General features: G+C 46.3%; 1 protein-coding gene and 1 long non-coding RNA gene across 2 annotated transcripts in view; one reads left to right on the top strand and one right to left on the bottom strand.

Annotated features, from left to right (window-relative positions):
• The window catches only part of LOC134448888 (uncharacterized), a 405753-nt gene that overhangs the window by 43065 nt on the left and 347342 nt on the right, over positions 1–15346 (bottom strand). The window lies entirely within an intron of this gene.
• The window catches only part of gon4lb (gon-4 like b), a 50437-nt gene that overhangs the window by 11551 nt on the left and 23540 nt on the right, over positions 1–15346 (top strand). The window contains exons 12-15 of the mRNA XM_063198556.1: positions 736–837; positions 1778–1818; positions 3094–3209; positions 11977–12190. Of these exons, the coding sequence (XP_063054626.1) occupies positions 736–837; positions 1778–1818; positions 3094–3209; positions 11977–12190 (473 nt within the window). The remainder of the gene's footprint in view (positions 1–735; positions 838–1777; positions 1819–3093; positions 3210–11976; positions 12191–15346) is intronic.

Here is a 15346-nt window from a genome sequence, read left to right as displayed (position 1 = left end):
TGAGAAGGGCCCTAAGTGTTTGTGCGTGTGTGTCTGTCCATCCATGCTGTCCCCTCCCCCTTCAGCGTCTGGGATTGCACGGCCTAATGGGCTGCTATTTGCCAGCGAGTTGTGCGTGGATAACCACTTTAATAGCGCTGTTAGCCGCTAGCTCTGTTTGCCTTGTCATGTTTACGTTCTTCTGACCTTTTGCCCATTTCCTGCCCCTCCCTCCCTCTTTCCACCTAACAACACCACACACACGCACGCACACGCACGCACACACACACACACACACACACACACACACACACACACACACACACACACACACACACACACACACACACAGCACCATTACCTCCATTCCTTCCTTTTCCTCTCCATTATCCTGTTGTCTCTACTTTCTGCTCACAAAAGACACTGTTAAGTAGTTATTTTATGTACTTATCGTAAAGAAACCAGATCATAAAGTTTTTGTCTAGGTACAGTAAGTTTTACCGCAGGTAGATTTCCAGTCTTAAGTTTAGTGGCCCAGTGCAGTCTTGATGTCCAGCTTTGCACTAACATTAGCACACACTATGTCTGTGACCTCTCCTCTCCCCTCTCCATCCTCTCTCTCTCTCTGTCTGTCTGTCTATCTCTCTCCCTCTCTCTTCCTCTCCACTCCGCTCCTCTCTCCCCCCTATATCTCTCTCTCCCTATCTCTCTCTCTCTATTTCTATCTCTCTCCCCCCCTCTCTCTCTGCTCCACAGAGGAGGGTGATGATGAGGATGACCCGGAGTACAACTTCCTAGATGACCTGCGGGAGCCCGACCGGGAGGACTACCGCACAGACCGCGGCGTCCGCATCACCAGTGAGTCGGGACGGGTGTGTGTGTGTGTGTGTGTGTGTGTGTTTGCGTGCGTGTGTGTGTGAGAGACTGGAGTATGACTATGACTATGAGGACTCATGGAGAATGAAGGTGTGTGTGTGTGTGTGTGTGTGTGTGTGTGTGTGTGTGTGTGTGTGTGTGTGTGTGTGTGTGTGTGTGTGTGTGTGTGTGTGTGTGTGTGTGTGTGTGTGTGTGTGTGTGTGAAATCACATGATCGCTCCAATCTGAAAGACGGCCCTGAGCGAGGGAGCCAATCAGACAATCCAAGAGAGGGGAGAGGGGAGGGGTGGAAAGGCTTGACAAACGGAATCTTGGATGTTTGTAATGTTTGAAAAGATACAACTGATACGATTGGCTATCTCTCAGCGAGGACGCCAGATCTTGGGGCTCCAATCAGAGAGCGAAAGATGGAGGAAAGATGGTGACTGCAGTTTGTTTGAAAAGATACAACTGAACTGACAAGATTGGTTAAGGGCCACGTATATGCCAAATGACACATTCATAACGCCCAATAAACGGCCATGGGCCTTTCCAGTGGGAAATTGCATAGGTGGCCCTCCAGATTGTCTCCCTTGTGAGATAGTCTGGTGATAAAGGAACTGTCCATGTTAAGTAAAGAACAAAAACACGCATATCCGTCTGGGTGCGGGACCAGCAAAGTCACATGAAAATTGAAAATAATGTTCGCACACCAGGTTTCTTTTCATTTAATATGACGTTTCGGGCAGCATGCCCATCATTAGACAAATCAGGCAATATGGGGAAAATATTGTCATATTCATATTCACTTTATATCCACATGTTCATAGTGTGTCAATTAATTATTTACTTTGTATGCGAGATGCGTATTATGTGAGATGCATATTGTATTCTGCCATGTGAATGATGGTGTTCTGTTGCCTTCCCATTTTGTCCATTTTAGAGAGAGAGGTGAATGAGCTGATGGACGAGCTGTTTGAAACGGTGAGTAGGATGATGTCCTCGAGCTTTTTATCATGTCGATGCAGGAAATATCAATAGATGCTTTGATGCCTGGGGCCTAGGGCTGCACAATTAATCGAAAAATAATCAAAATCGTGATAAATTTGTGAAATCGAAGTCATAATTTTCATCGTGATTTAATCGTGGCAATAGTGACCTACCTTTGAGAGCGTAGCCAGAACATACTGACAGGCTGTTGTTTCTGGCCAGAAATCTGTCCACCTACGTTTCATGCTATTGCCTTAACATAATTATTACAATTCATTGTATTTTGCTCATCCCATATGTAATTAATTCTTGGTTATATTTCATCTTGTTATAATTTTCAAAAAAAATCTGCAAACATCAATAATCGTGATTAATAATCGTGATTATTATTTTTACCAAAATAATCGTGATTATGACTTTTTCCATAATCGTGCAGCCCTACTGGGGCCTATACTAAGAGGCTGGTTCAGGAGTAAACCAGGTTAAGTAATGTACTTTATACATTGTATTGCATTGCATTGCATTACATTTAGCTGACACTTTTATCCAAAGCGATTTACAATAAGGGTATTGGTTACAGTCCCTAGAGCAGTGTGGGATGAGGTGTGGGGTTAGGAGCCTTGCTGAAGGTTCAACCATGGATGGAGATGTAGGGAGTGGTCAGTGGTCGAGTTGTAAATGAAACCAGGGGGGATGGTCAGAGATGGATTCTGATTATTGGGGGTTCTCCCCCGAGAAAAAATTGAAAATACTAAAAGTACAATTTTAACGCAATATATGAATGTATGGCCTATAAATGAATACAGATCAATGGTTTTAGATGGGGATGATATTTGACCAATTCCATTGAGGGGGGATGATTTTTGACCACCCCCCTCATCCCCCCACAACTTGAGCCCTGGGAGTAGTAAGGGCAGGATTCAAACCTGCAACCCTGTGATCTATAGTCCAACTCCCTAACCACTACACCAGTGTTTCTCAAACTTTTTCCGACCGAGGACCAATTTGTCCCCGCAAAAATGTTTAGGGACCACTGCTAATTTCCATGCAGATCACTTACTTTTTTATACACATCACAACCCTGTTTTATTGTGGTGAAAAGCTATGTTTCGCTTTGTAATTATGTTACAAGTGGTCCCCGGACCACACTTTGAGAACCACTGCATTACCCCACGGCCCTACTTATGAACAACAGCCTACTGTGTATATTCTTCACATGCTTGGTTTCTTATATTCTTCGCTCTCTGCTCTCTGTTCTGCCTCCATCAGTTCCAGGACGAGCTGGAGTGTGGAGAGCAGGACGGCGAAGGGCGTGAGGATGAGGAGAGGGACGAAGAGCTGCCTCCTCCCACCACGTCCAACTTCAACGTCCCCCAGGCCATAAGGTGAAGCACGTTCACACCTCCACACCTCCACACCTCCACATGCCTTTCAGATTTTCATTGTCATTGTTCATTGTCATTTTTTAAGCCACGACTGAAAATCAAAATGGCAGCCAAACAAACAGTTCCAAATACTGACAGACACATTAGCACATAGGAAAGAGAACACTTCAACGTCCAGCAAGCCATACGACAGGAGTGGGGAACCTATGTCTCGAGGGCTGTTTACGGCCCTTGAGGCCGCCTTGTCCGTTATGCATTTCACATGTAATATGACTTGTTTTTTAAAGGTACTCTATGTAAGATGTTTAGTTGTTTATTTCCAGAATTCATGCAACCCAATCACTTCGTAATGTTACCTTTTCATGAATACTTACCACCACCATCAAATTCTAAGTATTCATTATGACTGGAAAAATTACATTTTTCATACATGAAAAGGGGTATCTTCTCCATTGTCCGCCATTTTGAATTTCCAGAAATAGCCATTGTAGGCTACAAAAATGACTGTACTTGGGCCATACTAGAAAATATTAGTTTATTATTTAGTAAAGTTTCATGAAAAGATGAAATTTGGCAATAGGCAGCACAGTTTCAATGAGCAGCATAGTTGTAGTACCTTTTTTGACCATTTCCTGCACAGTGTACCTTTAAAGGAATGTTAGAAATTACATTTGCGATGCAATTAAGATATATTTTCATGGGGCTTAGAGAAGGTGGGGTCTGTTGTAAAGGTGGTCACCTTCAACACGGGGGGAAATCCTGGTTTGTATTCATAGTTTGGCCCTTGGAGGTCTTAATAAAATTTGAAGTGGACCCTCAAGGGAAAGGTGTCCCACCCCTGACATAAGGGGTGAATTTGCTCACTTGCCTGCTTGTGACCTCATGATGACGTCACTGACGACAGAAAATGAATCATAAAAGCTCAATTCATATTGGAATGCACCCAATGTGGAGCGCGTCCACATGTCCTCGTGCCTTTACCATGTCCTCTTTCTCCGTGTTCTCAGCTTTCTCCATCTGCCTTCAGCATTCATGCCTCACTTGCCCTTCACATCCAACCTTCTCTGACCATGTCTGATCTCTCTCTCTCTCTCTCTCTCGCTCTCTCTCTCTCCCTCCCTCTCTCTCTCTCTCTCTCTCTCTCTCTCTCTCTCTCTCTCTCTCTCGCTCTCTCTCTTGATCTAATTTATTTTCTCCCATCCCTCTATTATCACTCTCTTTCCACTGTATCACTCCATCTCCCCTACTGCCTAATGTGCCTATCTACCTCTCTTTCTGTATGTCACTCTCCTCCTCTTCTTACCTGCCCCTCTCTCTCTCTCTCTCTCTCTCTCTCTCTCTCTCTCTCTCTCTCTCTCTCTCTCTCTCTCTCTCTCTCTCTCTCTCTCTCTCTCTCTCTCCCCATATCCGCTCCTTACACCTGTTCCCTCATTTTTCCTCTCACCTCACTGTGTCATTCGCTCCCCTTTCACCTAAAAGCGAGCGAGCCATCCGTATTAAAAATCTCCTGCCTCAGCCATCCGCCCTCTGCTCCCCGTCCTGTCTGGCTGTTGACAGCATGTCTTAGTCAGCATCCTGGGGTGCGGAGGAGAGGGGGAGAGAGACGGAGAGAGATGGAGAGATGGAGAGGAGGAGGTGGTGGGGGAGAGATGGAGGGGTAGAGAGAGATGGAGAGATGAAGAGATGGAGAGAGGGAGAGATGGAGTGAGGGATTGGTACCCAGTGAGGAGTGGAGGGAGGTAGAGAGGGATGGGTGCCTGGTGTAGAGGGGGATGGATGGAGAGGTAGGGAGGGACGGGGACGGAGAGGGGGAGGGATGGGTGGAGAGGGGGATGGATGGAGAGGGATGGAGGGACGGAGATGGGTGGAGAGGGGGATGGATGGAGAGGGATGGAGGGACGGAGGGGGGGAGGGATGGACGGAGAGGTGGATGAATGGAGTGGGAGGGAGGGGGTTGTTGCTGGGTGAGCGTCTCGTTTACTCAGTGTGTGATAATAAGTGCCGGATGGCTGGCTGGCTGCTGCCTACGTGACCGGCTGCTCACATGTGGGACTGACTGACTGACTGTGACAGAGGACTCTGTAAGGACATCATGTTACACTCCAGTCCCGGCCTGGACTGGGGGAGAAATAGGGCCCGGGCACTTTTGGCGTAAACGGGCCCCTCATAATCACCGGTGCAGAACTGACTCACCCTCATGGGCCCCTATTTTCAGAAATGTAAAAATGAAAATGTTTAAATTTTTTAACATTTCTGAACATAGGGGCACACGAGGGTGCGGGCCATAACCAGGCCGCGCCCTCCTAGTGACGCAAAACCTTCAGCGTTGCTTCTAGTCAGGCCAAGAGCAGTACAAATATCATTTCTGAGCTCCTGAAAAATCTGGAACTCCTCCAACTTTGTCGGGAAGCAAACAAACCAAGGGAGGCGGGTCAACCATGCCGTTTGGAAAAGTCAATTGTTATGCTCTTGGTCAGAAAAAGTCTTGAAGAGATTTGAAAGTCGATGATAATCAGGCTAGCGGGGGCCCATTGAGAAATGCCCGCTATGCCAGATGGCCAGTCCAGCCCTGCTCCAGTCCCGACACAGACAGGCACAGACAGTCTGTACCTCTTGACTGCAGTTCAGGGATAAGATGTTACCTCACACATAGACATGTCTGTTTTATTGATGGTAGGCCTTAGGGCTGTAACGATAATGTATCGAACCGAGAAATCGTAATACCCAGAGTCACGATCAAGGCAACGACAAGGAGGCAGTATCGTGATACACCCTTTTAACGTTTTGATACCCATCAGCCCAGAAAACAACCACATGATATGAAGTGATAGTGCTTCCAAGCATCATCATTATTATATAGAAACTTTTTAAAATTATTAGTAGCCCCTTGTGACCTATTCTACCGATAAACTATCATAGTTTTTATTCATAAAGTTTATAATTTTGGCAAATGTGAAATCGTGGGGTGTATCGTACCGTAGGTCATGAATCGTGATACAAACCGAATCGTGAGTTGAGTGCATCGTTACAGCCCTAGTAGGCCTATACATGGGGAATGGCCACTCATGTATGTTAATGGGGTGTGTGGCTACCTCTTAATATCTAATTTAGGTTAACAAATAAGCATGTGTACATACACACACTACGAGTTTCATACCTGCACACGCACACACACACACACACACACACACACACACACACACACACACACACACACACACACACACACACACACACACACACACACACACACACACACACACACACACACACACACACACGTGGCCAGAGTCCTCCCTTCGGGACAGTGCAGCAGAGGGGTGCTGTGTCTGTTTGGGTTGGGAGGTAGAGAGACGCTCACATGCTGCAGGAGCTGCTCACCAGACTGGGGCAGACCCTGTAGCTCAGAGCTACACACACACTATAGACACACACACACTATAGACACACACACACACACACACACACACACACACACACACACACACACACACACACACACACACACTGTAGAGATGCTCTTACACACACATACACACACACATACACACACACACACACACACACACACACACACACACACACACACACACACACACACACACACACACACACACACACTGTAGAGATGCTCTTACACACACACACACACACACACACACACACACACACACTGTAGAGATGCTCTTACACACACACACACACACACACACACACACACACACACACACACACACACACACACACACACACACACACAGTAGAAATGCTCTTACACACACACACACACACATACACACACACACACACACACACACACACTGTAGAGATGCTCTTACACACACACGCACACGCACGCACACACGCACACACACTCTTATGGAGCAGGAGCTGTTCACTGGAGAGACACCAGTAGGGCAGAGCCCACGCCTCAGAGCTGCACGACATGCCCTTGGAGGACTTGATACAATTTGAAGTGGCTGTAGCGAAGGGGAGTAGAGTTGCCCAGCCGGGACTCGAACCCAGACCTTCAGGGGTAGTAAACTGGGGTTACAGTTTACTACCCAGTGGGAAATGCCCGCTATGCCAGATGGCCAGTCCAGCCCTGTAGCCATAGGGGCCCACGAGGGTGCGGGGCCCACCGGGAAATGCCCGCTATGCCAGATGGCCAGTCCAGCCCTGTAGCCATAGGGGCCCACGAGGGTGCGGGGCCCTTTGGGAAATGCCCGCTATGCCAGATGCGTGTGTGTGTGAGCAGGTGACCTGCTGATGTCTATTCAGTCAGCCAAGAATAGGGGACGCGTCTGGGAAAGCACACCAGCTGCTAGCGGTCAGAGCCCCAGTTTACTACCCCAGAAGGTCCGGGTTCGAGTCCCGGCTGGGCAACTCTACTCCCCTTCGCTACAGTGGCCCCTCCAATGAAGAAGGTTCTCCATCCCTGCTGTACATAGACTGCTGCCTTGACCACTAATGACCACGAATGAGCAGCTGACATTTTAGAAAGGCTGTTTACAGCAATTGCCTTAAAAGAAGCTGTGTTTCATGACATTAACTGATTTCTTTGATTTAAAAAAAAAGCCTTGCGTGCCATGCACTTTCCCCGAGTTATTTTGTCAGCCCGCAGCCTTGTAATGAATAATAACAGGCATCTGACATTTTCAAATGGCAAATTATGGCAATTGGCATAAAAGGAACCACATTTGCTGTGGCTGTGTTTATTTATGCACATTTTATAAAGTAAAAAGAGAGGTCGAGATGTTTTTTCACCACGTATCTTTTCCCCAGTAATCATTCAGCGTGCTGCCTTGTGGCGTTAGTTACTTATTTCCCAGTTGGTTATAATTATTCACCATTTGTTCAGAGTCAGTATTTATACGTTAGTGTGTTTTCGGGGTGGACTGGCAGCTTTGTGCCCAGTAACAGGGTGTCTTGTCAGTCTTGTCAGTCACTGGCGGGCAGTACCAGTGACAAAGCAGGCTGAAAGGAACAAATAAATTAAGTGCTGTGCTGAAAGGTGTGTGTGTGTGCGTCTGTGTGTGTGTGTGTGTGTGTGTGTGTGTGTGTGTGTGTGTGTGTGTGTGTGTGTGTGTGTGTGTGTGTGTGTGTGTGTGTGTGTGTGTGTGTGTGTGTCTGTGTGTGTGTGTGTGTGTGTGTGTGTGAGTGAGAGAGTCTCTGTTCTGGAGGTGACCTGCTGATGTCTATTCAGCCGGCCAAGAATAGGGGACTCGTCTGGGAAAGCTCACCAGCTGCTTGCATTTCCTGCAACTCACACCCTCACACACACACATACACACACACACAGGCGCTCGCACACACATAGGCACACGAGCGCACACACACACACAGGCACACACGCACACACAGGTGCGCACACACACAAACAAGCACGCACACACACAGGCACATATGCACATTCATTCATCTACCTGACACAGCTCACATCACTTTTGACTGAAATCTTCCCGGCAATCATCCCTCACATATTCCATTTCACACAATCCCAACGCGATTGACCGCACCAGCCACCCCCCACCCCCCACCCCCCGCCACCTCTCCCCCTTTGTGTGTGTGTCCGCTACGTCATTATGCATGACTGTGTGTGTGTGTGTGTGTGTGTGTGTGTGTGTGTGTGTGTGTGTGTGTGTGTGTGTGTGTGTGTGTGTGTGTGTGTGTGTGTGTGTGTGTGTGTGTGTGTGTGAGGTAATTAAACCCACTGATTTCCCACCACTGATTTCCCACTCTGGCTTGTTTGTCCAAGTGCAGTTTCTTTCTCCTGGGCTTCCAGACTGCATTTTGTGTTTGCATTTCTGCGACCGATTCGGTCAACTCAACACTCGTCTCCTGTCCTCCTTGATCGTCAGCCTTGATCACATATGATGTGACTTCTTTTTTTAATAAAGTCAAAGCCAGCCGCCCGTCAGGTAAATATTGAATGTCCTGGTCTGGAGGGGGCGGGTGAGGAGCTTTACTGGCAGTGTCCTATTTGTCAAGGGCCATCATATCAATTGGAAACCTGCCGGGCAGACAAGCAGACAGAAACAGATGAAATCCTCAAAAGGCTTCTGGTTCTGTTTGACAGTAATATTGGTATCACAATATAATAAATATGATATATTGCACAGACAGCCCTACTCGAAGGCTTCAGTTCTGTGGAGCTGGCTGGCTACCAGTGAATAGATGGATCAATGAAGAGAAAGGGGGATTCACAAAAACACACAGAAGAATTGAAGGATGTTCAGACGTACGGGCAATAAGGATGACGAGGAAGCAATAATCTGGGGGCTTTGAAGACTTGACCACAGTACATAGCAATAATGACGAGGTGTGTGTGTGTGTGTGTGTGAGAGAGAGAGAGAGAGAGAGAGCAGACAGAGGTAAAAGGGGAGAAATATGAACAGACACAAATGACTATGACAAATACACATGCATGATCTCATACAGACCACACGCACACACACACACACACACACACACACACACACACGTGGCTGCCAGTGACGTTCGCTCGTCTAGCAGGTCCTTGACCAGTGCCACCACCTCCACTGCCATCGCCTGTGCTGTCGTCACGGCTACCGTTGTCTGGGTAGCGAGATGGCGGTGATGGCGGTGAGGGCAGCAGGGCTCCGTGGCGACGGGCAGCTTGTAAATGTTAACGAGCTCGCATGACGTCAGCAACGCAGCGCAGACCTGTTTCCATGGGGCTCTGGTTGGTTGACCACCGCTTCTTTGAGTGTGTGTGTGTGTGTGTGTGTGTGTGTTACTGTGTTTGTGTGTCTGTGTGTGTGTGTGTAGGATCTTCGTGTGTGTGTGTTACTGTGTTGCGTGTGTGTGTGTGTGTGTGTAGGGTCTCTGTGTGTGTGTGTGTGTGTGTGTGTGTGTGTGTGTGTGTGTGTGTGTGTGTGTGTGTGTGTGTGTGTGTGTGTGTGTGTGTGTGTGTGTGTGTGTGTGTGTGTGTGTGTGTGTGTGTGTTTGTGTTTGTGTGTATGACTGACTAACTACTGACTGGGGCCTCATATAACACGACACCTGCCACTGAGCTCACGCACACGCACACACACACACCACACCACACACACACACACACACACACACACACACATACACACACACACACAGGCTACTGAGCTAATCTACACAGATGGACACTCAAGATGGACAGAACATTATGTTCCCGTTGTGGAAGCCACTTCAAACTTACCCTATACGGCTCATTCCACAGGCCATGGGGTGTTGTTTTTTAAAACACTGATCAACTCTTCGGTTGTTTTTCTCGTGTGTGTGTGTGTGTGTGTGTGTGTGTATGCGTGAGTGAGCGTGTGTTTGTGCGTGTCAGCATGATTAATTAGCTTCCATTTGGGTGTAAACATATTTACACTGATGGCCAAAGAACACATACCCTACCACACCGCAGGTCACTGATGCTGAGATGCTGTGGAAAACATGTAGGAGCGGAGAAGGATCTGCAAAAGACTTAATTTATTGGGACCAACATTTCGAAATGAAGTTTTTTGCAAGCAGTGTGCAGATCCTTCCCCGCTTCTATATGTGACAGTTTTTTGATTTGGCACCTGCTGGTGCGTTTCTATAGCCTGGTTACCACCAGATCCAATCACAAGTGAGATTAGGACTGGTGACCTGCCTACTGTACATTCCGTATAGGGGGCGGAATACTTGGCTATTATGACATCCTGCCCTGCTCTCTGATTGGACAGAGACACTGTAAAGGTTGGAATACTTGGCCATTATGACGCACCCGTCCCGCTCTCTGATTGGATAGAGACAGGGACCATGATCTGGTCCGGTTCTGAGCAAAGCTTCCATACTGTGACTTTCAGATCGGAAAGATTGTGTAGAATTGAAGGCAGTATGGGAGTTCCCAGGCTAGCGTTCCTGCTGGATGTGCACACTTTCCACTACACTCATGCTGTGGAAAACACCTTAATTATGTTGCCATTAAACACAAGTCTGTGACCCTGCTGTGGCTCAAACTGTAGGGACTGCACCAGGGCTTGACACTGGCACCAGCCAACCGGCCAAATGCTGGTAAAACTTGGCTGTGGCTAGTAATACTTTCAGTGTTACTAGCCAATTTGGCTGGCAGCTTATTCCTTGGTATGACATAGGCATCATAGCCTATATTCTATTGTTTGCCCCTTCTGTATCAATTGCTGTGTAGCTCAGTTGTTATTTGCTTGATATACTTCCATGTAGAAAGCTATACACTCATATTGCTTTAGCACCTCATCTTCTGAGGTTAGACGTATGTCATCATGATAAAGAAAAAAAAACGATATAAAATCGGTGGCTAGTGGAATACCTGAATGGCTAGTGACTCGGGAAAACCACTAGCCACAGAGGCCGGTGGGTGAAAAAGTTAATGACAAGTCCTGCACTGCACTGTCACGACGGGGTCATTTTCCCGATCCTTCCCCATTTCTCTCTCCCACTCACTTCCTGTCACCTCCTGTCAAAATAAAGGCAAAATGCCCCTAAAATAAATAAATAGATTGAAAAAAACAACAGCAGTCTATTGGCTGTGTCCAACGAGCCTCTGGCCAAGATGCTGACTGTGTATAATTTTAAATTCTTTGATACCTTTGACACCTTAACTTCCTCCGGGATTAATAAAGTATTTCTCCTCTTTTCTCCTCTCCTCCATCTCTACTCCAGTCCGAGGAGACACCTTAACTTCCTCTGGGATCAATGAATAAAGTATTTCTCCTTTTCTCCCCTCTTTTCTCCTCTCCTCCTCTCTCCTCCATCTCAGGTTCGAGGAGCCTCTGGCCAAGATGTTGACGGCGTGTCGTCGCTCCGTGCTGGGACCTCAGGAGTCCTCGCCGCATGGCAGAGGAGAGTCCTCCCAGCAGCCCCACAGGGTATCCCAGAATGCACCGGGGCCACAGGTGCTGCTCCTCCCCCCGCCCTGCACGCTGCTGCTCTCCACGTCCCAGAAGCAGCGGCTACAGCAGCAGGTCCAGCAGGTGAGCAATAGTCACAAACTTAATCAACACCAGCCAACCTGCTAAATGCTGGTGACCTTTCAGTTTGGGCCCTGCCTTGGCCAAGGTAGGGTACTCGCCTGCCATGCGGCAGACCCAGGTTCGATTCCCCGCCCGGGTCCTTTGCGGACTCCTTCCCGTCTCTCTCCCAATTCGCTTCTTGTCCACCTCTCACAGATGTTCTATCAAGTAAAGTTGAAAAAGACCAAAAAAAGTCTTTAAAAAAAAGAAATGTAATTTCTGTTTCATTAGTAGAAAAGACCAACTTACTAGCCACTTCGACCCATTAGCGAGTGTTTGTTTGGCTAGTAACTTTTAACACCTACTAGCCAATGTGGCTGGTGATGAAAAAGGTTCATTTAAATCCCTTGCTTTCATATAACTATATATATCTCTTTTATATATCTCTCCATAATGTAGTGGATTTGCATCACGACGTGTATTACATTTTATGTGAACACACAGAATAGTGCTGGGCCGTGAAATCTCTACAATACTGACAGTTCATTGCTACGGTGTTAGACAACAGTGATGAGCAAGTGTGCAACCTCACGTGTACGTACATGTGTTCTGTTGTAAACAGACAGAACCGTATTATTATTGTTAATTAACTGAAGAGGAGCAGCCTTGCTAACACAGTTATGACTTCCAATGAAGAGGCCATAAAGTGGCCTGTTCTGTTGACCTGTTCCTGTAAAACACACTCAGTCCAAACATTCACCAGGACAGTAGTCTATGGCCTACAATAATGATAATAATAATATGAGATGAGACTTACTGGAATGAGAGATTTGCTAGTAGTCTATGGCAGTGGTTCCCAACCTATGGGTCGGGACCCACCTTATGGGTCGCCAAAGATCCACAGGGGGTCGCGGAGCCCTCTTGATTTTAAGGGGTTTCACTTTAAATATATATAGCCCATGTTGAATAAAAGACAAAGCATTTAACTAATAAATGCATAGAAGCAACAAATTGTAAGTGCTACATTAAACATTTATTCTATATTTGACCAAAGACGAATTGAGGAATAAAATAACTAAAATTAGTTTTCGCAGGAAAAAGAGGGCATCTTGTGACTCCTTCTCTTGCGGGCGCTCGCGTGGTTGGGTCACCAAAGCTTACAATAGTAAAAACATGGGTCCCTTAAGAAAAAGGTTGGGAACCACTGGTCTATGGCCTACAATGATAATAATGATATGAGAAGATGAGGCTTACTGGAATGAGAGATTTGCTAGTAGTATATGGCCTACAACAGTGGTTCTTAACCTGGGGTGCGCCAGAGATTTCAGGGGGTGCGCGGAATTTTGTTTGTGTTGAGGTTATTACTAAAATTCAGGTTCCAAATATTATAATTAGGCCAAATCAAGACCAAATTAAAACATGTTTTGGACCTAATGTAAAGACATTAAAGTATTGATTAATGTCTAAAACAAGAATCATTGTAATTATTCACTTAAATCATTTTTTAGTGCATATACATGTGTAGACGTTTGGGATGGGGGTGCGCGGCTTGCCTTCGCCTCTCTCATAGGAATGAATGGCAAAGTGCGCAAATTCGCGTTTATGTGTCCCTACCGTATGGCCTACAATAACAATAATAATATGAGAAGAGGCTTACTGGAATGAGAGATTGGCTGGGAAACCGACAGGGAGGAGGGGGGAAAGGGGTCAGTTGTCCTGGGCCCAGATTAATATCCTCATTACATTGTTTGTATTGCGGGTTGGGGGCCCCTTTAAGATGACTTTTTCCAGGGGCCTGGCCAAAGCTGTCGGCGGCCCTGTCAGGTGCTGTGCTGTGTTAATATGGTTCATCCCTGAGCCGTCTAATAACAGAGTTGCGCAAACCGGGGACCAGGAAGTCGGTTGGTGATGTGATTCGCGTAGATTAAAATGTTTCTTAACAGTAAACTTCTGTTTGTTGGAAACTAACACAGAACCATCACATACCAAACAAAGATTAAGCCTACAAACAAATTACATTACCTTTACCACATGTTCTGTGTTCTACGGCCTGGAACTAAGTAACTTCTAATAGAACTAAAGTCAATGGGGATTTCCATGTTAACGCTCCGTGAGGCTCCATGAGAGCCGCCATTGCTGTGGAAAGATTGGTCCATAGAGGTCTATGGGAGTGGCGTAACTCTGATATTAGATGGCTCTGGTTCATCCCTCTGTGTGTAACACCTGCCTTCACAGCCTCCACTGCCCCTAACTGCAGCACGTGAGGAAACAGTGGGGGCCCTTTAAGATTACTTTGTCCGGGGCCCGACCAAAACTGTCAGTGGCCCTGATTTGCTGTGCTGTGTTTATATTGTTCATCATCCCTGTGTAAGAAGCTGTGTAATGTATATGGGTATTTTAGAAAAATCCTCTCGTCTACACGTAAAAGGAGTTTTACAAAGCACATTTCAAAAATACTGTATATGGGGCAGCAAAGTGTAACCCCTGCCCCATCCCCTCCACTCCAGTGTTAATTTCGTCAATCATGACTATGACTAAAATATTTCGTCAAAGCCCTTTTTTGATTTTCGTCATTTAGACTAAGACTAAATTGGGAAGGCAATGACTAAAATATGACTAAGACTAAAATTGATTTTCGTCATTGTGACTAAGACTAAGACTAAATTTAAAAAAGCTGACGAAATTAACACTGGTGTTAAATAAAATGGAGAAAAAGAGAACCAGTGTGTGAAGTTTCATTCTGCACAGTGTGATATATGTTGAAAAGAGAAGCAGTGTGCGGAGAAGGTTTATTCTGTACAGTCAATGATTATGTTAAAAAGAGAAGCAGTGTGTTCTATTATGTACAGTGTTGACTAAAATGACTAAATTGACTAAAAATTGACTAAGACTAAAATTGATTTTCATCATTTAGACAAAGACTAAGACTAAATTGGGAAGGCAATGACTAAAATATGACTAAGACTAAAATTGATTTTCGTCATTGTGACTAAGACTACGACTAAATCAAAAAAAGCTGACAAAATTAACACTGCTCCACTCATCACTCCAGTAAATGATAAATGTCCACAACACTGTTAATGCACCCCACCCAACGGTAGGGCACTCGTCTTCAATGCGGCCGACCCGGGTTCGATTCCCGCCCCGGGTCCTTTGCCGACCCTTCCCTGTCTCTCT

The sequence above is a fragment of the Engraulis encrasicolus genome, chromosome 5 (assembly GCF_034702125.1).
Source record: "Engraulis encrasicolus isolate BLACKSEA-1 chromosome 5, IST_EnEncr_1.0, whole genome shotgun sequence".
NCBI lineage: Eukaryota > Metazoa > Chordata > Actinopteri > Clupeiformes > Engraulidae > Engraulis > Engraulis encrasicolus.
This window is presented reverse-complemented; position numbering and strand designations above follow the sequence as displayed.